The sequence below is a fragment of the Cetorhinus maximus genome, chromosome 20 (genome assembly GCF_964194155.1).
Source record: "Cetorhinus maximus chromosome 20, sCetMax3.hap1.1, whole genome shotgun sequence".
NCBI classification, from domain to species: domain Eukaryota; kingdom Metazoa; phylum Chordata; class Chondrichthyes; order Lamniformes; family Cetorhinidae; genus Cetorhinus; species Cetorhinus maximus.
In genome coordinates, this window is record NC_135898.1 from 20,328,719 (window position 1) to 20,351,458 (window position 22,740).

General features: G+C 46.7%; 3 protein-coding genes across 3 annotated transcripts in view; 1 reads left to right on the forward strand and 2 right to left on the reverse strand.

Annotated features, from left to right (window-relative positions):
* The window catches only part of ikbkb (inhibitor of nuclear factor kappa B kinase subunit beta), a 505,718-nt gene that overhangs the window by 2,456 nt on the left and 480,522 nt on the right, over window positions 1-22,740 (forward strand). The window lies entirely within an intron of this gene.
* On the reverse strand, window positions 4-3,828 carry LOC144694752 (charged multivesicular body protein 7-like). Its single transcript, XM_078565326.1, has 4 exons — window positions 3,579-3,828; window positions 2,286-2,457; window positions 1,678-1,863; window positions 4-252 (listed from the first exon to the last, which is right to left on the reverse strand). The coding sequence occupies exons 1-4, from the start codon at window positions 3,785-3,787 to the stop codon at window positions 4-6; spliced, it is 816 nt and encodes a 271-aa protein (XP_078421452.1). The 5' UTR covers window positions 3,788-3,828.
* Window positions 6,352-18,423, reverse strand: LOC144694922 (leucine-rich repeat LGI family member 3-like). The gene is made up of 8 exons (XM_078565700.1): window positions 18,189-18,423; window positions 15,524-15,595; window positions 13,042-13,113; window positions 12,880-12,951; window positions 10,452-10,523; window positions 9,328-9,497; window positions 7,890-8,054; window positions 6,352-7,258 (listed from the first exon to the last, which is right to left on the reverse strand). Exons 1-8 carry the CDS (start codon window positions 18,395-18,397, stop codon window positions 6,441-6,443), a joined length of 1,650 nt encoding a protein of 549 aa, XP_078421826.1. The 5' UTR covers window positions 18,398-18,423; the 3' UTR covers window positions 6,352-6,440.

Here is a 22,740-nt window from a genome sequence, read left to right on the forward strand (position 1 = left end):
TCGTTATAACAACAGGTGAATTTGGATTTTGCTTTGTCTCTGAAATACAATACTGAAAAATAAAATCTCTTGACTAAATGGCAGTGCAATAGGAAGGGTTTTCATTCTTTTGATGTACCTTTCAGCCTCCTGGGACAGTGTTTCCACTTTTTGCATCAACGTCTTTTCACACTTTACCAGCTGGTACACCCCTACATCGATCTCAGTTACAGTGGAAACCTTGTTTGTGGGAGAGTGGCTGAACTTCACAATCTGCATGACAGGTTAAAAGGAAACAGTGAGTCTGGATCGCACTCCCAAAGAAGTTCCAAAGTACAAAACTGCCCTAATCCACAATCATTCAGCCAGGCATTGAGAATGGTGGTCAAGACAAACCGAAATGTCAACCGAAGGCTGATATACATTGTTGGGTCAGTGTAGAGGAAGCTTTCCTCTGTACCTAGCCCTGTGCTGTACCTGTCCTGGGAGTGTTTGATGGGGTCAGTGTAGAGGGAGCTTTCCTCTGTACCTAGCCCCGTGCTGTACCTGTCCTGGGAGTGTTTGATGGGGATAGTGTAGCGGGAGCTTTACTCTGTATCTAACCCCGTGCTGTACCTGCCCTGGGAGAGTTTGATGGGGACAGTGTAGAGGGAGCTTTACTCTGTATTTAACCCCGTGCTGTACCTGTCATGGGAGTGTTTGATGGGGACGGTGTAGAGGGAGTTTAACTCTGTATCTAACCCCGTGCTGTACCTGCCCTGGGAGTGTTTGATGGGGACAGCGTAGAGAGAGCTTTACTCTGTATCTAACCCCGTGCTGTACCTGCCCTGGGAGTGTTTGATGGGGACAGTGTAGAGGGAGCTTTACTCTGTATCTAACCCTGTGCTGTACCTGTCCTGGGAGTGTTTGATGGGGACAGCGTAGAGGGAGCTTTACTCTGTATCTAACCCCATGCTGCACCTGCCTTGGGAGTGTTTGATGGGGACAGTGTTGAGGGAGCTTTACTCTGTATCTAACCCTGTGCTGTACCTGCACTGGGAGTGTTTGATGGGGACAGCGTAGAGGGAGCTTTACTCTGTATCTAACCCCGTGCTGCACCTGCCCTGGGAGTGTTTGATGGGGACGGTGGAGAGGGAGCTTTACTCTGTATCTAACCCCGTGCTGCACCTGCCCTGGGAGTGTTTGATGGGGACAGTGTAGAGGGAGCTTTACTCTGTATCTAGCCCCGTGCTGTACCTGTCCTGGGAGTGTTTGATGGGGACAGCGTAGAGGGAGCTTTACTCTGTATCTAACCCCGTGCTGCACCTGCCCTGGGAGTGTTTGATGGGGACGGTGGAGAGGAAGCTTTACTCTGTATCTAACCCCGTGCTGCACCTGCCCTGGGAGTGTTTGATGGGGACAGTGTAGAGGGAGCTTTATTCTGTATCTAACCCTGTGCTGTACCTGCACTGGGAGTGTTTGATGGGGACAGTACAAGTAGCAAGTGAGAAAGGTTCAGAGATGACATGATTGATAAAGACAAGAAAATCTGGGGCAGAGGCAGCCACAGCTCCCTAGCCCACCACCAGTGCACGCGAAGGATAGGAGTTTCAGTGAAGCAAGTGACTATTTAACAGCTGCAGCAGCATCTGTGTCACTGCACAACACCAGCATCTGTACACCCACCACTGCTCAGGCCGGCCACATGCGCATGCTCACCTTATCACCATCGATTTCAGCAACCATGACCCTCTTTTCTCTCTGCAGTTGCAGCAGACACAGGCAGAAAGTCTTCTCATCATTGCACACACCCTGACACACCTCCTGCAGCCTCGCAAAGGCAACCACGGGATGTGATGACTCCAGGTAATTCTGACAGAGCTGCAAAAGCTCAACTGCCTTTTCCTGCGAGGTCCAGGGGGAGGAGAGACAAAGCATTACAATCAGAGTTCTTTGGCTGTGCCTGGGGTGTGGGAAGTGGGGTTAGAAAGTACCAATCTGAAACTGTGCATGTAAAAATCACCAACGACATGATTCCATGACTGATTTTTACTGATTGGATATCTTCCTTTTTGGATGAAGCAGAGACAAAATTACAGGATGGAAAATAAGCAAAATGGACTGAATGCAGAGCTCTCCAGTTTCATTGTGAGACTCAGATACTTCAACTCCCTTAACCCACTGTGTGGCCCAGCCCTCTCTGGCATTTAGTCACACACTGTCGAGTAGTTATAAGATGTGAAGTGGGGATAATGAGAGACACTATTCATTCTCACTACACCCAGGAACACATTTAACGTACACCGTTATCAAGAATGCATTCTCACCTTAACACGCTCAACAACGACATAGGCTTCATCCGGTGAAACGGTGTTGTTTCCCAAGAGAGAGGTCAGTGTCCACTTCAGGGGCTTAATCAAAAACAAGCCCACACTCCAGGCCAGCCAGCCGGCATCAACACTCGCTGCGAAACTCGACTCCTTCTGAATCAGCCCTCGCCTTGGGAGAGAAGCAAAGGTCAGACAATAAAGTCAAAACACACAAGTCCGACAGACGAGAACAGGATTAGCAAATGTTGTTAACAACAGTAAACGTCGCTAATTTGGAGGAGGGTGAGGGTGGGTAAGAAAGAGGAACAGGGTGGAAAGGAGGGCGACAAAGAAACAGCGGCAAGGGGGCACAGGGGAGGAGCACAGGTTAGAGGAGGGGCTGCAGGTTGGGCCAGGGAAGATGGTGAGGTGGGTGCACAGAGCAAGTGAAGGGGGGTGGACTTGAGCCTAACCCCAGGACTATCGGAGGATAGACACTGACCCCATCGGGGTCACACTTCCAGGTTATTGAACCACTGCAGACCTCCTGCTCATTCACCTGGCTATTGAACCACAAAGGGCATCACCCTCACTCACTTGGCTATTGAACGATGGGGATCCTCACCCTCACTCACTTGCCCACTGAGCCACTGCGGACCTCCTGCTCACTCAGCTGGCTATTCATCCACTGAGGGCCTCCTCCTCACACCCTGGCTATTGAATCACAGAGGGCCTCACTCTCACCTGGCTATTGAACCACAGAGATCTTCATCCTCACTCACCTGACTATTGAACTACAGAGACTTCACCCTCATACGCAATTACTGAACTACGGGGGACCTCACCTTCACTCATCTGGTTATTGAATCATGGGGTGCCTTGCCTTCACTCACCTGGCTATTGAACCACAGAGGTCCGCACCCTCACTTACCCGGCTATCTAACCACGGAGGTCCTCACCCTCACTCACCTGGCTATTGAACCACGGAGGTCCTCACCCTCGCTCACCTGGCTATTGAACCACAGAGGTCCGTACCCTCGCTCACCTGGCTATTGAACCACGGAGGTCCTCACCCTCGCTCACCTGGCTATTGCACCACGGAGGTCCTCACCCTCACTCACCTGGCTATTGAACCACGGAGGTCCTCACCCTCACTCACCTGGCTATTGAACCACGGAGGTCCTCACCCTCACTCACCTGGCTATTGAACCACGGAGGTCCTCACCCTCACTCACCTGGCTATTGAACCACGGAGGTCCTCACCCTCACTCACCTGGCTATTGAACCACGGAGGTCCTCACCCTCACTCACCTGGCCATGTCCTGCAGCACTGTGTCCAGGCCCAGCGGCACAGTTCCTTTCCTCCGGAACCAGGAGCTCAGTTCCCGGGGTTTGAAGCTGAGCCGGCTCCTGCGGGCCGCCTCCTGCACGATCAGCGCCGTCCAGAAGGCCAGCTTGGTGTCCCAGTCCGAGCAGTTCACCTCGCGGTTCCGCTTGAAGGCCGAGAACAGGAAGGCCATGCGCTCATCGTCGCTCCAGTCAGGGCACAGCGTCTCGGCTTCGGCCCTCGACATAACGCCACCGCCGCCGCCGGTCCGGCCGCTAATCCAGCCCCAGGCCCCGGCAGGCCCGTCACTCACTTTGATAGATAGCTCCCTCCGCCAATCAGCACTACCCTATCCGACCCCCGCCCCCCCAGCCAATCAGAATCTTGTGGGCGGGGTTTTGCAGTGTTCAGTGTACGGGTTCGCCCAGCAGAGGGCGATAAAGCGCAGTGTTGCGAAGCTGCATTTATATATCTCCTTCCACCTCCTCAAGGATGTCCCAACGTGTTTTACAGCTAATGCAGCACTTTTTGGAGTGTAGTGATATAGGAAATACTGCAGCCAACTTGTGCACTGCAAGCTCCCACCAACAATTAGGTCAATTCGCTATGGCTTTGATTTTCATTTCTTTCATTGCCAATGTCAAGAAGAACAGATTTTTAATTTGTTTTTTCAGACACTTCAGCATGGTCTCTTCAAGAGTAAGAAGCCAACATGTCCCCAGATAAACATAATAATGGAAAGACCAAAGTGATAATGACCAAATAATCTGTTTTGGTGATGTTGATTGAGGGATAAATATTGGCCAGGGCACAAGGTAGAACTCCACTGCTCTTTGAGATAGTGCAATGTGTGTTCACCTGAGAGGGCAGATCGAGCATCAGTTTAATATCTCATCTGAAAGACGGCACCTCCGACGTTAATACAGAGAATGCAGGGCTTCTTTCCATCTTTAATGAAAAGGAGGATTCCTGACAGTAATTTGGGTTGGCCTTTGAACTTGTGATTTTGAGTTCAGGGTCCAACAATTTGCTGCTCACTTCTCGAAGCCGAGGTGGGACTGGGCGCTTCTTTTAGTAAAAATTGGGGTATAGGAGCAGATTCAAAGAGGCAGCATAGGCATGATGGACCAACTGGCCTCCTTTGGCTTTGTATGATTGGACTGTATTTCAATCTGGTTTGAAAGCCATTCCAGTGTCACCAAAATTACAGCTCCATACACTTTGCTGCACCTCAGACACAGAAAGAAAGCTGAACCCCAAAGTAAAGGAAATTGAGATTACAGGAATTTTTTTTTCCAGTTTATTCCAGAATACTGTGAAAGAAGAAATGCTACATTGTTCTAAACAATTCTGTCAATCGGTTTTAAAACATACTGCATTAAAACATTTGCCGAAGTTGGTTTCGCCAATGTTACAGGACTGTAAACATGTACATATTTTGTACATGTACAAAAGGGGAAGCAAAATGTTCATAACATGTGTTTTCAGCAGGAAGCCTTAAAATGAATAGTTCCATAAAACAGCGAATGCTTATTTCATCGGTCTCCGACTTGGTCTAACCTCACTCAAAGAACGCTCATAGTCCCAAAGAAAGGTATTTGAAATGTCTTTAATGAGATTAAGGAATGAAAGTATTGGCCAATGAAAGCCAAAATATGTTGGGTATCTCGAACAAAAGCAATATACAGCAAGGTGAATCAGCACCTGGAGAGAGTACAGAAAGAAAGACTTGCATCTTTATGTTGCCTTTCACAATCTCCCAAAGTGCGGTCACTGTTAAAACACGGAGAGCAATTTGTGCACACCAAGCTCCAACAAACAGCAACATCATAAGCTTATGTTGACAGGTAGCTCGATCAGAACTGATAAACCAACAACATCCATGCATAATAATAGGTGCAGAAAGGGGGAAGTATATATGAAAAATGAAACAAACACACAGAGGCACTATCAAGGCAAATTATCTTATTCAAGTCAAACCATTAGAAGGAACAAAGAACAAAGCATGAATAGCTAAAAATTAAAAGGGCAGATCTAAGGAAAATGGAAAAAGACAAAAAAAACCCCTGCATTAATATAGCGCCTTTCACCTTCATAGGACATTTCAAAGAACTTCACAGCTATGTAATCCCTTTTGAAATGGCGGTCACTGTTTTGTAGGAAGTGTGGCAACCAATGTGCACAGACAGCAACGTGCTGAATGATCAGCTATTCTCTGCTGGGAAATGTCGACTTGCAGGGTACATATTAGCCAGAACACCAGGAGAACTCCCCTGCTATTCTTTTGAAGGTGTCACAGGGTCTTTTACATCCACCTGAGGAGGCAGACAAAGCCGTGGTTTATTGGTGAACAATAACGTGACTGCACTGATGCAGGACGACTTTGCCAAGTTACCAATCTGTGCCAGGATGACCAGTCTGAATTCGGCCAGCTCGATGGGTGCTCCAATTCTCGACAGCATGAGCAGTGGCCAGAGCGAAATAATAAGCATTGAGAATCGGTCGATAAATCAGGAGGCAAGGTGGGTGAGTAGCGGGGGAAACAGCAGCATTTGAGTATTAGACGGCAACACAAGGCGTAGGAGGAGTTGGATCATTGGCCTAGGTTCTGACAATTTGCTTTGCAGACTTTAGTAATCTTGATAACTAATGACTATACAGGATAAGACTCAGATTTAGTGGGAAAAACAGACTGCTATTAAAAGTCAAACTTCTCATGCCTAGTTTGCATTTTGGAAATGCAGGGACTTCCCCCCGTCAGAAACAGGACTGTCTACTTTAAACCAAATGGGTGCCAATCTGAAACTAAACTGCTGGTTGTAACGCAACTGGTTTGGGTTGCGTTCTTAGGCACTCGTGTCCACGACCATGTGTCTGTAGATGATTGTGTTCCCTTTAAAACTGGAAGCCAGCACAAGGTGCATGTCATCGATGGGTACGAGCTGGAAGGCTCGTGGAGCTCGGACGCTCCAGTCCTGGAAGCGGCCAAAGCTCAGCTTCTCAGGGTCCCACAGGTAGACATGGGAAAACGAGAAGTCGCTCCCGAGCACCACGTACTGCCACTGTGCCACCCGGAAAGGCTGGACCATCATGGTGCCCCTTGAGGGCAGCGCCTGGACTTCGGTGAACCGCTGGTTCTCCCACCTCATCACCTTGGAGTCGCCGATGAAGCGAGATAGGCAGAGGTACACGGCCTTCTTGATCCTGAAGTGCTTCACCGCATGGACATCCAGCATGTTGGGGATCTCGGTGAGATAGGTGAACTGCCTTTGGACTTTGTTCCACTGGTAGATGACTGGTGTTTGGGTGCTGCTGGAGAGGATCAGTTTGGGCTTATTGTCCATCTCTACGTACTCGGCGTCTGTGTCCCTGTGCCATGGGTGCAGTGAGTGGTGAGAGTAAAACCCGCCTTTGTTCCACTTGTAAATGGTGGTCGCCCCAGCCTTTGAACTGTCCGCGATGACAAAGTACCAGACCCCATCGATCGTGAACGACTCAATGTCATTAGGCTTGCGGATTCTGGTGGTGTCAATGTCCTGGATCTTGATGAACGTCCCCCCGTAGCTGTCCCAACGGAAGATGTGGGAGCCTCGGAACAACTGAGCCACGACAATGTACAGCTCTCCCTCGATCACCAGCGGCTTACAGTACACAGCAGCATGGGCTGCAGGAAATAAAAGGCAGCTTACTAGTCATGCTTGTAACACAGAGAAATTTAACGTTAGAAACTCTTTGTCCACATTTAATTCAGGCTCCTCCTTGACACACAGACACTTTACCTCTCCTCTCGTAAAGGGGAAAGGCTAATCTGTTGCACTGCCACCTTGCCCATCCTGTCACTCTGTGATCCTACACAGTGAGTGTGGGCTAGCTGTTTGAATATGGAGGACACCACAGATGAGACCGAACCTGTTCCTCACTTACTATCTAGACATCCAAATTTAAATTGGGGATCAAAAGTGACCAAGATGGAGCTGGATGTGCAACCATCAATGGTGGGGAGAGGGGTGAGGAAATGCACAGAAGTCAGAGGGACACAGGGTTCTGGGTTCTAGGGATGGGGGTGGTGGGTGGGCAGAAGTGGGGGAGGGGTTTTGGGGGGAGTGGAGTTTGTAGGCCTGGAGAAAGTCAGAGAGATTGGGAAACCCCTTCCATGAATCAATTTCTACATAGACAGTCAGTCCAACAACTGCAATACAGTCTATCATCCTGGGGGAACAAGACCAGGAAGACTTCCAATCTCACTGGAGCCTATTTCAACTTCAGGCTGCTTCATAAAGATTCTAAAGGCTTACCAGAGATGTTATCAGACTCTCTGAAGACCATTTCAACATGATCCCACATGAAGAAAGTGCAGTTCCCATTGTTTGCTTGGGCAAATGTTACATATAGGTCATCCGCGTATAGGAAGGACTCAACTGAGATAGCCTGGAATGGTAGGGTTTGATACGTAGTGAATTCTGCAAAGATAAATCAAGAATAATGTCAATGTGTTATTGTGCTATGTAACATTTGGGCAGAACATTATGATACCAGGTTGTGATGTAACATGGCCACAGTACATACTGAGAGTCAGACTCAAAAATAGCACTCCCATTTTCACAAAGATAATCCAGCCTAATCACAATGGTAAAGCTCCCCCTACAATGATAATTTAAACACCTGTAGGGCAGGTACAACACGAGTCACATAGAGAGTAAAGCTCCCTCTACACTGTCCCCATTAAACACTACAAGGTCAGGTAAAGAATGGGTAAGATGCAGAGTAAAGCTCCCTCTACACTCTTCCTTTTAAACACTCCCAGAGCACTTACGCCACAGGTTAGATACATAGTAAAGTTCCCTCTACACTGTCCCCATGAAACACTCCCAGGGCAGGTACAGCACGGGGTTAGATACAGAGTAAAGCTCCCTCTACACTGTCCCCATCAAACACTCCCAGGACAGGTACAGCACGGGGTTAGATACAGAATAAAACACCCTCTACACTGTCCCCAACAAACACTCACAGGGCAGGTACAACACAGGGTTAGATACAGAGTAAAGCTCCCTCTAAACTGTCCCCATCAAACATTCCCAGGGCAGATACAGCACGGGGTTAGATACAGAGTAAAGCTCCCTCTACACTGTCCCCATCAAAACACTCCCAGGGCAGGTACAGCACGGGGTTAGATACAGAGTGAAGCTCCCTCTACACTGTCTCCATCAAACACTCCCAAGACAGGTACAGCACAGGGTTAGATACAGAGTAAAGCTCCCTCTACACTGTCCCCATCAAACACTCCCAGGACAGGTACAGCATGGGGTTAGATACAGAGTGAAGCTCCCTCTACACTGTCCCCATCAAACACTCCCAGGACAGGCACCGCACGGGGTTAGATACAGAATAAAGCTCCCTCTACACTGTCCCCATCAAACACTCCCAGGGCAGGTACAGCACAGGGTTAGATACAGAGTAAAGCTCCCTCTACACTGTCCTATCTACCACTTGGATTGACTTTGAAAGTAACTTGGAGCTGATCACGACAGCCAAATGTCCTTAGATTGTCCTGTCTTTCTCAATATTCATGAATTGAATGGATTGAAATGTCAGCAGCAGTGCTGCTGGGATTAATCTAAATGAGAGTGAACTCAGTGAGCCTCTCAGATACCACTGACGATAGGGAAGAGGTAATCAACCTGGAATCAGTCAAGGTATTTGAAACAGTTTATAAATAGAGCATTACATGCCAACCTGTTCTGACACAGTCAAAGTCCTTGATTGGCAGATGGCTTATCCTGACATTCTGATATTTGTTTGGGCTGGTACAGTACACAGGAGGGACTGTCGTGTTGGTCGTCTGTAGCCATTCTATCAGCCATTTTACTTTACAATCACAATGGAAAGCATTCCCACGGAGATCCCTGCAAAGGATTAAGAGGTACAGGGTGTGTTGTGCAAAAAAATAGTTAGCTTGAGTACACACGTTTGAAAGGTTTAGTCAGCTGAATTGTATAAAACCAGTGTAAGAGCATTTGTGGTGTGTTCTTCGAGAGAATGGTTCCAGAGATAGACAGGAAGGGAACTAGGCAAGTGCAGTCCCACCCAGTGGAGAGGAGTTGGAGGAGGATGGTGTCACTAACCAGGCTAAAGGCTGCAGACAGGTCGAGAAGGATGAGGAATCACAGTCAGACAGGATAACATTCATGTCTTTGAGAAAGGATGATGCTGTGCTATAGCAGGAGGTGGGACCCTGATCAGAAGGAGTTACCGGAATGATGGATATGAATTTGAGGTGGTGGTGGGGGAGCAAAGAGTTATACAAAGGCTTCAGAGAAACTGAGATTGTGGCCAGATGACCCACACCAACAGGTTTTTGTTTTTGAGCTGAAAGAGTGAGCCACTCAGTAATGGACATTGCTGGAATTGTAACTTGCTTCATTGCCTTTTCAAATGGGGGAGCATTTGCCAGAGCTTTTCCTGAACTTGGTCAAAGTGTTTTGTTCGTTCCATTGATGTATTTTTGCCTCCCCAGGCAGTGCTCACTGCCGTGTGTGGACAGACTGGTGCACAAGCTTTCACTGTCTACTGAATGGGGTGAACACAGATTTACCACTCAACCTGCAGGCAGTGCCTAGAGGAAGCCCACAAGCAACCGTTTTGATTCAGGATCTTACATTAGGATTGGAACAGTGCCTTTATATTTGACATTTATTGCTTATCCTTGACCTTCCAAAATTCTCTCGAGGTAGAATTTTGTTCTCAAATATTAGCAGCTGAACATGGCAAGATTGCATCGCGCAATTTCACTCCATATCTCTGCTTTGCAAATGAAATACTGTGATCATCTTCAAACTGTGAATAAACAACTCACTCACAAATGTGTCAAAACATGAAGATCCATGAAGATGTCTCTGGGAAGCGTCAACAGATTGTTGTTTCCCAATGATCTGGAAAGGAAAAAGTATCAAATGATTAAATATTGCACCATCGAGAAACAAGAAATAATGTTTTTTTAAATGTATTCTTCAGGGGACCTGAGCGTCACTGGCTGGGCCAGCATTTATTGCCCCTCCCTAATTGCCCTTGAGAAGGTGGTGGTGAGCTGCCTTCTTGAACCGCTGCAGTCCCTGTGGCGTGGGTACACCCACAGTGCTGTTAGGGAGGGAGTTCCAGGATTTTGACCCAGCGACAGTGAAGGAACGGCGATATATTTCCAAGTCAGGATGGTGAGTCACTTGGAGAGGAACTTCCAGGTGGTGATGTTCCCATCTATCTGCTGCCCTTGTCCTTCTAGGTGGCAGCAGTTGTGGGTTTGGAAGGTGCTGTATAAGGAGCCTTGGTGAGCTCCTGCAGTGCACCTTGTAGACGGTACACACTGCTGCCACTGTGCATCGGTGGCAGAGGAAGTGAATGTTTGTGTATGGGGTGCCGATCAAGCGGGCTGCTTTGTCTTGGACAGTGTCGAGCTTCTTGAGTGTTGTGGGAGCTGCACTCATCCAGGCAAGTGGGGAGTATTCCATCACACTCCTGGCTTGTGCCTTGTAGATGGTGACACCCACATGCCAACCATGTTCACTATTTATAATATTGCTAAGTTTTGTATCATCCTTAAACTTCAAAATTGCACTCCTTATATCCAAGCCCAGGCCGTTTATATATATATATTTTTTTTAATTGTAAAAATCATGTTGCATGGTACATTTAATCAAAGAGACCAAAGCCCATGTCATCATCAGACTCTTCAGATTCCTCCTGTTTCTTCTCTTCTTTTTTCTCTTCAGCAGCAACAGGGGCAGCAGTGGAAACAGCTGTTGCAGCAGCTGGCGCACCCCCACCAGCACCAACATTGCAGATCAGACTATTGATGTCAATATTAGCCAATGCCTTGGCAAACAGACCGGGCCAGAAAGGCTCAATAGTTACACCAGCCGTCTTAATATTGAACAGGGAAAATACTACTTCCAATACTGACCCCTGGTGGCATAACCTTAAAATGAGAGCCAGGCCATTCAGGGCTAATGTCAGTCAAAAAGCACAAAAGGTAGTGGAAATCTGGAACGATTTGTGGGTGCTGGGACAATTACAGCATTCAAGATTGAGACTGATAGACTTGTTAGGTAGGGAAATCAGGGATATAGAGCAGGGGTCAGTAAATGAAATTGAGCTACCAACGTCTAACTGTCTGGCGGAATAGCTCAATGGGCTGAATGGCCATCTCCTGGTGAACAGCAGATGAATTAATCACCTTGGAAACACAGCAAGGCTGCAGCAGTGTAGAGCCCACTTTTAACAGGTTTCCCCCGAGATTCAGGAAGCAATAAATGACACCGCATTATTGCTTGGGCTGACAAGTGGCAAGTAACATTTGTGCCACACAAGTGCCAGGCAATGACCATCTCCAACAAGAGAGAATCTAACCATTGCCCCTTGACATTCAATGGCATCACCATCACTGAATCCCCCCATTATCAACATCCTGGTGGTCACAATTGATCAGAAACTGAACTGGACTAGCCATATAAATACTGTGGCTACAGCAGCAGGTCAGAGGCTGGGAATTCTGCAGAGAGTAACTCACCTCCTGACTCCCCAAAGCCTGTCCACCATCTACAAGGCACAAGTCAGGAGTGTGATGGAATACTCTCCACTTGCCTGGATGAGTGCAGCTCCCACAACACTCAAGAAGCTCAACACCATCCAGGACAAAGCAGACACTTGATCACTTGATTGACACCACATCCACCACCTTAACCATTCACTCCCTCCACCACCAATGCACAGTAGCAGCAATGTGTACCATCCACAAGATGCACTACAGCAACTTATCGAGGCTCCTTCAGAAACACTTTCCAAACCCATGACCTCCACCACCTGGAAGGACAAAGGTAGCAAATACATGGGAACACCACCACCTGGAAGTTCCCCTCCAAGCTACTCACCATCCTGACTTGGAAATATATCGCCGTTCCTTCACTGTCGCTGCGTCAAAATGCTGGAACTACCTTCCTAACAGCACTGTGAGTGTACCTACACCGCATGGACTACAGGGATTTAAGTGGCAACTCACAACCACCTTCTTGAGGGCAATTAGGAATGGGCAGCAAATGCCAGAGCCTGCGAGATTCTATGCCAGCAGCAAGTGAGTACATTCTGCACAGCGGGAGAGCAATCGGAGACAGGCAAGCAGTAACTAATGGTCCCCAACTGAGGTTCACCCATAGCAAAACAATCTTCATTCCTTACTGTTTGTTCTATTGTTTCTAAGCCCAGAGTAGGCGAGTCATTGATCGTGGAAAGACTTACAGGTGGTTGAGAGACTTGAGCCCTCGGAAGGTGTATTTGGAGAGTGATTGGATGTTGTTGTTCTCTATGAAACTGTGGAAACACAAAGAGAGGGCAGAGTTCAGCACAAATATTCATCCTTAGAGGTGGGTAAAGCAATGTAAAAAGGTAGCAAAGACTTACAGGTACTGGAGGTGAGATAAGCCATTGAATGCATCATTTCCAATCAGGTTGAAGGTGTTTGAATTCAACAAGCTGAGGGAAGAGGGAGGAGAGAACAAAATCACCAGCGCCTTGCAATCATTTCCTTCTTCAAACTATGAGGCAATTGTTATCGGATGCACACCCTCCCTCACTCTAAGTTACAGGTTTTGCCTTTCTCTCTGCAGTCAAAAGAGACTTTAACCAGACGCAGAATTTTTCATGTTTTTTTAAGGTTATCTGTGGTGTGAGTGAGGTTGTTCAATGTTTATCTGGACCTCATTAAGCTTTTATTCAGCTCATTAAATGTAGTTCATATTTGAATGTGAGCATGCTATTGCTGCATGCTAATGGAGGCACAGCTTACCCATACTCCTCAGCGAGTGTGAAACTGCTCTATAACCGACAGTGATTCTATGGTGACAGTGTGGTGCCTTCACCATTCTAGACGTTTCGTCATGTCTCTTAGTGGCTGTCAAACTGTCGGAGGCCAGGTTGTGGAGGGAGCCTCATGGTGGGATTGGAGGCCTCGAAGGAGTAAGGTTGTGGGGAGGGATCCTGATCCGCAAAGGCTCCTTGGGCAGGCACCGGCAGCCAGGAGGCAGGCGGAAAAGTAATCACCTCCTGAATCTGCTGAGTGCTCACCTCGATGAAGCTGCCAGGTTTTCTGGTGCACGGGCAACCTGAGCATCCAGAGTTAGAGTTATAAAGCTGGTTGGCAACTGAAGGAGGCTCACAGCCTCACTAATTCTACAAACAGTTTCGAATCTTCCATTGGGTTGGTTGATCAGCCTCAGTTCGAGCTGGAAATGGCGGGGTGGGGAGGGGGGTCTTGCAGGCGGGTTTGGATCGGGAAACAGATCACTCAGGCTTTACCGTCCCCACCCACCACAAACCCAGCCGCACATGGTAAGGTTGCAAATTCGCCCGCCAAATGGGTGAGACAAATAAGGCAACAAAAACGAGCCAGAACAAAAGACAGATAAAGTAAACATGGACATAAGCAAATTCTCCAAATACCTGGTTTAAACTCCCACCATTATACTTTGCCAACCATTATTGCTAAAGATTCAAGAGAGAAACCCAATGTAAGATAATGAAAAATTGATCTACTAATGCAATGAGCTGAGTGGTTCTGCTAATGCCCTATGTGGGCCGAATGATCTTATTCTGTGATGTTTTGACTCTGTAATTTATGACTGATCCCAGGTCCTGTGGTGCAGAGGGTAGTGTCCCTGCCACTCTGAGGCAGAAGCTCCGGGTTCGAGTCCTGCTCCAGGTCTTGATGGCCAAGGAAGGCGTGTTCATAACGTGGTCAAATAGGATGAGTGTCGACCTGTAAATCCTTCCAACACACACCAATGGGAGGTGGTAAGAGCGGGAGAGATTCCTGGTCAGCCATGTGATGGAAAGAACATTGGGGCCTCTACCGACACTTTCCATAGCTCCAGGCTACAACATGCATGTAAACGTGTATGTTGCCATAGCAACTCGGACTCCATGGTGGGGGAGGGGGGCTTCGGTGGCTGGACGACCTCCGTGAATCAAACTGGTGCCAATGGGTTCGACCCTCGTTCCAGCTGGGGTTGATTGGCGACTTGCCTCCTTGCCCTGCTGATGCTGGAGGTCACTGCGCAGTGGGTCAGACCCGCTTTCAGGTAGAGAGCTGAAGAAGAGCTTAATGGCCATCATAAAAACTGAACATTGAATTCCATAGCTGAAACTCACTGCCATTCAGTCTACTCAAGGCCAGAGATTTATTGTGAGTCCCGTTGAGTTTCCCCTGTTGGGCAGGGTAAAGACTCCAGGAAGGTAACACTGGGTCTCCCAGTTTTATCCTTTTTCCCAGGGCTGCCTTGGGATTTTTTAACAAATCTTCCCAAGACAAACACTTGCCCTACCCATGATGTAGACACTGAGGAAGCCAGAGAGTGTCTTTGGGAAGTTGCAGTAGGGTTCAGGCCAGAAAGATGTTTGAGGTGAGGAACCATTTAATCTCAGTTCCCAGATGAGGATGGAAATGAATGTTTATCTACTATTGTCAAATAAAACACAACACATCTGCGCAGGTGCTCACATACTGGTTTCAAAAATAGTGTTACTGCATGACCAACTTGACTAAAACCTAAATAATTTCCAGATCCCATTGATCCAAGTATATCCAACTTATCTTTGACTTTAGGGCCAGACATAGGCTTGAGACCAGGCAAATTCATCCAATTTCATTGCTGATTTTCCTTGTTTGAATTCTGAAGACTGAAGATTTGGAAAGAGCTATTCTTCACACTGTTGCTTCATTGATGGGGGCAACTTTGAGATCAGAAAGCCAAGGTCTGTTAGTTTCTGCAGCTTGAGGGATGCACAGATGAATGAGGACATGGAAAATTGGATATATGATCCACAAAGACAAAAGCTTGGGCAAGCGTGAAGTACAAAAACACAGAATTCCCCATTCTGTACTTACAGGAATTGTAGAGTTCGAAGGTGTGAAAAGGCACGCTCAGGAATTTGACTGAATTTTGCATTCACAAAAGTTCTGGAAGAGCAAAATGACAGAAGGTTGAATAACGCATGATGTACTGTAACTTAATAATGAAAATGCTCTTTCGACACACGGTATAATTTTATTTGAGGAAACATTGGTTTTCAAATTCCCATCCCTGACTCAGTCTCACAGTCAGAAGGTGCTGGGTTCAGGGGTGAAACTCAGGATTGAGCAGGTAATCCAGGCTGATGTGAGAGTGCAGGACTGAGGGAGTGATGCTCGCATTGTTACCTGGTCTGTCATTTAATGTTTTTTTCCAAACAGCACATCAGAGAATGTGTGATATGAAATATACACTGTAAGTGTATTGAAGTACTTCAGCCACATTCTGAATGAAAAGAAATTGAACTGCATTACACATTATGTGATGTTAAATTGGAATTGTCATGCAAGGTACCTGAGCATCTCTTATAATAACATTTTTTTTTGTGAAAACAAAAGTACACTATCAGAGTATCATCCTTTGGATTATGTGTTCTTGCAAATAATAATCCCTCAAAGAACAGCACCAATACAGATTATCTGGACATCTGGTACAGCATGATTTAGATACAGAATAAAGCTCCCTCTACACTGTCCCCATCAAACACTCCCAGGACAGGTACAGCACGGGGTTAGATACAAAGTAAAGCTCCCTCTACACTGTCCGCATCAAACACTCCCAGGACAGGTACAGCACGGGGTTAGATACAGAGTAAAGCTACCTCTACACTGTCCACATCAAACACTCCCAGGACAGGTACAGCACGGGGTTAGATACAGAGTAAAGCTCTCTCTACACTGTCCGCATCAAACACTCCCAGGACAGGTACAACACAGGGTTAGATACAGAGTAAAGCTCCCTCTACACTGTCCCCATCAAACACTCCCAGGACAGGTACAGCACGGGGTTAGATACAGAGTAAAGCTCCCTCTACACCGTCCCCATCGAACACTCCCAGGACAGGTACAGCATGGGGTTAGATACAGAGTAAAGCTCCCTCTACACTGTCCCATTAAACACTCCCAGGACAGGTACAGCATGAGGTTAGATACAGAGTAAAGCTCTCTCTACACTGTCCCCATCAAACACTTGGATTGCATTTTAATTTAACCTGCAGCTCGATGCTGAGTGCTAATCGTCTGTGGATTGTTCTGACTCGCTTATCCTCATAGAAACAAACTCTAAAGCATCTGTTCAGACAGACTGCAAAAGCAATCTATCTGCTTGACCTGAATACAGAACAGGAGCACATAGAAATCTGGCTCACAATCTGCAGCACTGTTTGTTGGATTGAGAGACATCACTTGGTGCATTTAAATTTGTTGGTAAACTATTAGCTGAACTACAGAGTGTCTGGTCATTAAATCAACTGTGTTAAAGATAACATCCCTGGGATGAAGTCAAAGTCACTCTAGCCCTTTAACATATTGGCTGCACCTATCTGAATTAGCTTATCCATAGAGACAGCTCATGTTAACTCTTTCCCAAAACAGCTGTTACTCCAGTACCAGTACCTGCTGCTATATAATCCATATAGGAATGCTCCATCTCTGTCTCACTAACTAACTTCCTATTTAAACAAGCCTTGCTGCACATTAGGGGCACTACAGGGAAAGTAATAGTTTATACCCAATAACACAGCGTTAATATATAATATATACAGGAGTGTTAAACACAGTAACACAGTGTGTTATTATATAATATATACAGGAATGTTATATAGCAGTCCTACAGAAAAAGATAGTACTAAATTATTCAGTTCTCATTCACTGTTAGCCATCATGGTTCCTTTTCTTCTTAATTATAACACCATATTCTAAGCAGTGTCTTGAAGTCCATCATCTTGCATTATTAAAATGCACATTAGTCATGCCTCAACTTTGAGTCCTTGACTTAACCTTATCTCTTACCCTTCTCAAAGTTGCACAGTGATCTCAGCCTTTAACCCATTAACTTCTCTAACGTGGAATACAAAAGTCCCTGTTTTACTTCAGCGACCGAGGAGGTGCGCGGGGGGGGTGGGGGGGGGGAGGGTGGAGAATAAAATGTAGGTACAGAAATCTGAAGAAACAGTAAAAACAAAAGTAATATTAATCATTCGAGTGCTGTGATGATCAAAAAAAAAGCTAATCTCATTTTTAATTTTTGATTGAATTTTCTGCAGAAATTGTTCGGCAATTTATTTTTCATGTCTCTCATTTTACTTCTAACCCTGGAAAATTGAGCCAGGACTCATTGTCCTCAGTCACTCTCCTTTGAGTTTAAAATCAAGTGAGCTTAACTGTGATGCTTCCCACAGTCGATCAACTTCCAACACTCCACTGCCAGCCTGATGTATGAGGGATGTCCATATTGATGAGGTAACAGAGGGTGCTGGCCCTCAAACCCTCAGGAGACAAGGGAGAAAATAAATCCTGAATGTAAGCGATCATTTTTTAAAATCAGATATTGAACAAGAGATTCAGAAAGAACAGTAGACCGATGGAAGAGATTATCCTTAAATGGTTCCAAGCATCCCTCTGCTTCACACAGGACCGGCTAGCTGCCAATATGATACCATTAGCCCGAGCATATCCCGCCATCAACTTTAGCTTTACTTACAAGGAGACCAAGTTGTCAGCAAAGGTTTGTGGGATGGATTTCGATGCCACACAGAACGCACTGTCCTTGGTGCAAGAGCAGGAAGCGGGACATTTGGAGTCTTTGGGCCACTTCTTTGACTCCACTGAGAGACACAGGCAGAGGATCCAGAGCAGGGACATCGCTGTCGGCACCCACCGCCTGGAAGTGCTGCTCTCAGGCACGCTCATCCTGTGAAACTGTTGTGCTGCTGAAGAGAGCAGTCCCAGCCTTTAATACAGATTAATTTTTTCCTTTGCTTCCTCACTGGCAGGATTGGCTTTGGGGGAGGTTGTGCCTCAATGGCTGTGGCCCATTTCACATTCAGATGTGACCACTTTGTTGACGTGTCTTCCTGAATACCAATGCCTTTGCTTACAAGCGTCAAGGTTTTAACCCTCCATCTCTCCCCTCTTGAGGCGAGCTTACAGCTCTTTGACGGTATTAGGCAAATCGAAAGGGAAATTAAGCGGTGGAAGCCTTTCACTAATGTCAGGCACATCAATGGGATCGATTGTTCCATAAGCGAGGTCATGTGCCGGGAGCTGAAGATCGTGGACTGGCGGCACTGAACCTGTTACACAGCTTGCAAAAATCACAGCTCAGAAAGGAGATGCAGGCCTTACCAATGCTGCTTCCTCTGCAATGGAGCAACCTCACTCCTGGGGCTGCACTGCTGAAAAAGCCTCCACAGGCTCTGGCTGGAGGGAAACCATTCACTTCTGTGTCTAACTGAGATTCTCAGTCTTGTGCGATCCTGCACTCTGAGTCCACACACACTCACGGCCGTCTTATGGCTCGATGTGTCTCAGTGTTCATTGCTGCACATGTACAGTGCACAAAAAAAGGTGAAAAGCAGGTCATTCTATACGTATGGCTTGCCTGGGACTCCATCTCATATTTATTGCTCTCTCGATACATTCGAGATGTTGAGAGCAGATCTGGGGGAAGCTGATCTTTTGGTGATAGCCCTAAGTCAGAACACCGAGGTCTGTTAGTATCACTGGCTTGAGATGCACAGGCATGATGGACCGAGTGGCCTCCTCCTGTGCTCGATGTTGTCAGACGAGTCAGGAGGTTGGGTTTAGATTTGAACTCTGAGGTTGCATGGTGTTCCAACAACTTTTTGTTTCTGTTATTCTCTGTCCTTGTTGGGACAACATTCCACAACGTTTCCTTAGCTGTTTTTGCCTCACTCCTTTCCCTGACTCATTCTTTTTAACACAGCCTTCCCTCCCTCTGCCTTCTGCTTTACTGTTGTTATTATTTTGCCCATCTCATGCATTGCTCTCATTATTCCTCTAGCCAGTCCTTGCAGCTCAAGTTTACTGAGGTGTCTGGGGGGCTCATGTGTTCAGGGACAGTCATGGGAGATTTTCTGATGGCTCCCAGAAAATAAATAAGCCATGTTTTTCTCACTGGTGCCAGCCATGACTCAGTGGGGAGCGCTCTCGAATCAGAAAGTTTGGGGGCTCAAGTCCCACTCCATAGGCTTGAGTATTCAAATCTCGGCTGACACTGTCAGTGCAGGGTCCAGGGAGTGCTGCATTGCCGGAGGTGCTGCTTTTTGGAGGAAATGTTAAAGCGAGGGCCCATCTGCCCTCTCAGGTGGTTGTAAAAGATCCCAAAGCACTATTATGAAGAGAAGTAGGGGAGTTATCGCCAGTGTTCGGCTAATATGTATCCTTCAAGCAACATCACAAAATACGGATGATCTAGTTATTGCTTTGGGATGTTAGTGCAAGTCTTCCTTACTTTAATTACAACTGTTCTCTCCTCACATATACCAATGACTCAAATTAACAAATTATCCTGACCACGACCCCTGCCACGGGGAAAGGACGAGACCAGCGATATAGTTATGCCAATACCTCCAATCTCCCACTAAAATAAAAGCAAAATACTGCAGATGCTGGAAGTCTGAAATAAAAACAGAAAATGCTGGAAAAGATCAGCAGGACTGGCAGCGTCATCGGAGAGAGGAACAGAGTTAACGTTTCGAGTCCGTGAGATGAAGAAGAGTCACACGGTCTCGAAACGCCAACTCTGTTTCTCTCGCCGATGACGCTGCCAGTCCTGCTGGGCTTTTCCAGCATTTTCTGTTCTTATTACCTCCGATTTCCCCTTTGCCATCCTGAATTGGACACCTATCACTGCTCTTTCACCGCCGCAAGGTCAGAATCCCAAAATTCACTATCACAAGAGAGTGTTCCAAGTTAAGGAGAGGACCCAGCGCTACCTTCCCAGGGCAACCTGGGATGGGCAATAAATGCAGCCCCATATCTCCAAGAACAAATCTCATCCAATAAGGCCCAAAGTCTGAAACTGAATTTACATCGAAAGATGTGTTTCCAGCTGAAATTTGCTGCCGAAGTGAAATGGACAAAGCACATGCAGCGAGCAAGGTTTTTATATAATTATGTCCTCCCTGAGTTGTATCCTCTTGCATGTTCCCAAGCCCCAGTGATTCTCAATGCTGATTTTAGAAGGTAGGAGAGTAATCTATTCCGGGGTGCTGTATACCAGCCATTGTGCATGTTCGCTGTGCTTTGAATCTTGCGAGTGTCCATCAGCCCCAGTCCAAACCAGGCGCAGCGTTGCACAGCTCCCGACAATGGCAGTCTTATCCCGAATGCCTGCGACCCGCCGCACTGTTTCTCCTGCAGCTGGCTTCACTCAATGGGGCGGATTATTCTTTAAAACGCAAGGAATTGAAATGGAACATTTGAAATCAGCCTTTCTTGTGTGCGGCAGGGACAACAGCGGGGTGACTGTAAAGGATCATTCAGCTGAGGGCTCGCGATTGCTCTGTAGTGATCTTGTCACACTGCAATGTCACTTCTGATTACTTTCCTTGACTTGAAAGTTGCAAAGGTCGTTATAAATTAATCTTTACTCAGTTAATTTCCTCTCTCCTAAATTACAAATACATTGTCCCGAAAGGCTGCCTTCTCCTTGTCTCAAGTGTGTTCAAATCCAGGATCATTGTATCACTCCAACTCCAATTTACTAACGCCAGACCCAATCTGGACAATAGCTGTTCACCGCTTTCTGACTTACCTCCTCCTTCTCAGCATGGGCTGACTTACCCTCTTCTCCCGTTTCCTTCCATAATGGCAAGGTCAGCATTTGTTACCCATCCCTAATTGCCCTTCAACTGAGTGGCTTGCTCGGCCATTTCAGAGGGCATTTAAGAGTCAACCACGTTGCTGTGGGTCTGGAGTCACATAGAGGCCAGACCCGGGTAAGGACAGCAGATTTCCCTCCCTAAAGGGGCATTAGTGACCCAGATGGGTTTTTAACAATAATCAATAATAGTTTCATGGTCACTATTACTGAGACTAGCTTTATATTCCAGATTTATTAATTGAGTTTAAATTCCACCAGTTGGGATTTGAACCCATGTCCCCAGAGCATTAGCCTGGGCCTCTGGATTACTCGTCCAGAGACATTACCACTATCTCCCCACAATATCATTTCTCAAGAACTGAAAGCCTGTTACAAGTGTGATAATAAACAGAACATTTTATTTCCAAAAAACAGCAACTGTAAGGTTTTATCCACACCAAAAACTGCCGTTTTTAATGCAGCATTCTAGTCTGGAAATATTCACCAAAGGTTGATGTAAACCTTGGACTGGGTTTTAGGGTCCCAGATTCAGCCCATAACTACCTTAACTCTGGGCTGTACTCCATCTGAATTCGCTACCTAGAATGTATATCCAGCCATTTCACTCTGGGCCCACGAGTCTGCATCTTTATTGATGTGCTTGTTCTTTGACATGGAGAACTGTGTTCAATTCATTGCCAAGATATATTGGTGAGATTTCAGCTGTAGAACACAGAAGATGGGGAAATCTCATTGACACACTAAATCAACCCAGAATACTGAATTATGAAGAGAGGTTGGATAGACCTGGGTTGTTTTCGTTGGAGCAGAGAAGACTGAGGGGTGACCTGATCGAGGTGTACAAGATGATGAGGGGCATGGACAGGGTGGATAGGGAGCAGCTGTTTCCCTTAGTTGAAGGGTCAGTCACGAGGGGACATAAGTTCAAGGTGAGGGGCAGGAGGTTTAGGGGGGATGTGAGGAAAAACCTTTTTACCCAGAGGGTGGTGACGGTCTGGAATGCACTGCCTGGGAGGGTGGTGGAGGCGGGTTGCCTCACATCCTTTAAAAAGTACCTGGATGAGCACTTGGCACGTCATAACATTCAAGGCTATGGGCCAAGTGCTGGTAAATGGGATTAGGTAGGTAGGTCAGGTGTTTCTCACGTGTCGGTGCAGACTCAATGGGCTGAAGGGCCTCTTCTGCACTGTGTGATTCTGTGATTACTTCAAAGCATGAACAGGGGATGCAGATGAAAATGAGTGAAAAGTAAATCTAAAACAATGTTGGGATGACTGTATTTACTGGAATTAGGAACAAGAGGAGGCCATTCAGCCCCTTGAGCCTGCTCTGCTATTTTGTTAGATTATGGTTGACCTGTGCCTCAACTTCATATCCCTTTATACCCTACAATAGGTTGGATCTT

Coding starts and splice junctions, on each gene's coding strand:
- LOC144694752 (XM_078565326.1), bottom strand. CDS start 3,787: ATGGCCTTCCTGTTCTCGGCCTTCAAGCGGAACCGCGAGGTGAACTGC. Junction 1,864..2,285: donor TCGTTGTTGAGCGTGTTAAG/GTGAGAATGCAT, acceptor TGGACCTCGCAG/GAAAAGGCAGTTGAGCTTTT. Junction 253..1,677: donor CTGAAATCGATGGTGATAAG/GTGAGCATGCGC, acceptor CCTGTCATGCAG/ATTGTGAAGTTCAGCCACTC.
- LOC144694922 (XM_078565700.1), bottom strand. CDS start 18,397: ATGAGCGTGCCTGAGAGCAGCACTTCCAGGCGGTGGGTGCCGACAGCG. Junction 9,498..10,451: donor CTTCATGTTTTGACACATTT/GTGAGTGAGTTG, acceptor AATCCTTTGCAG/GGATCTCCGTGGGAATGCTT. Junction 7,259..7,889: donor AGAGTCTGATAACATCTCTG/GTAAGCCTTTAG, acceptor TATTTCCTGCAG/CCCATGCTGCTGTGTACTGT.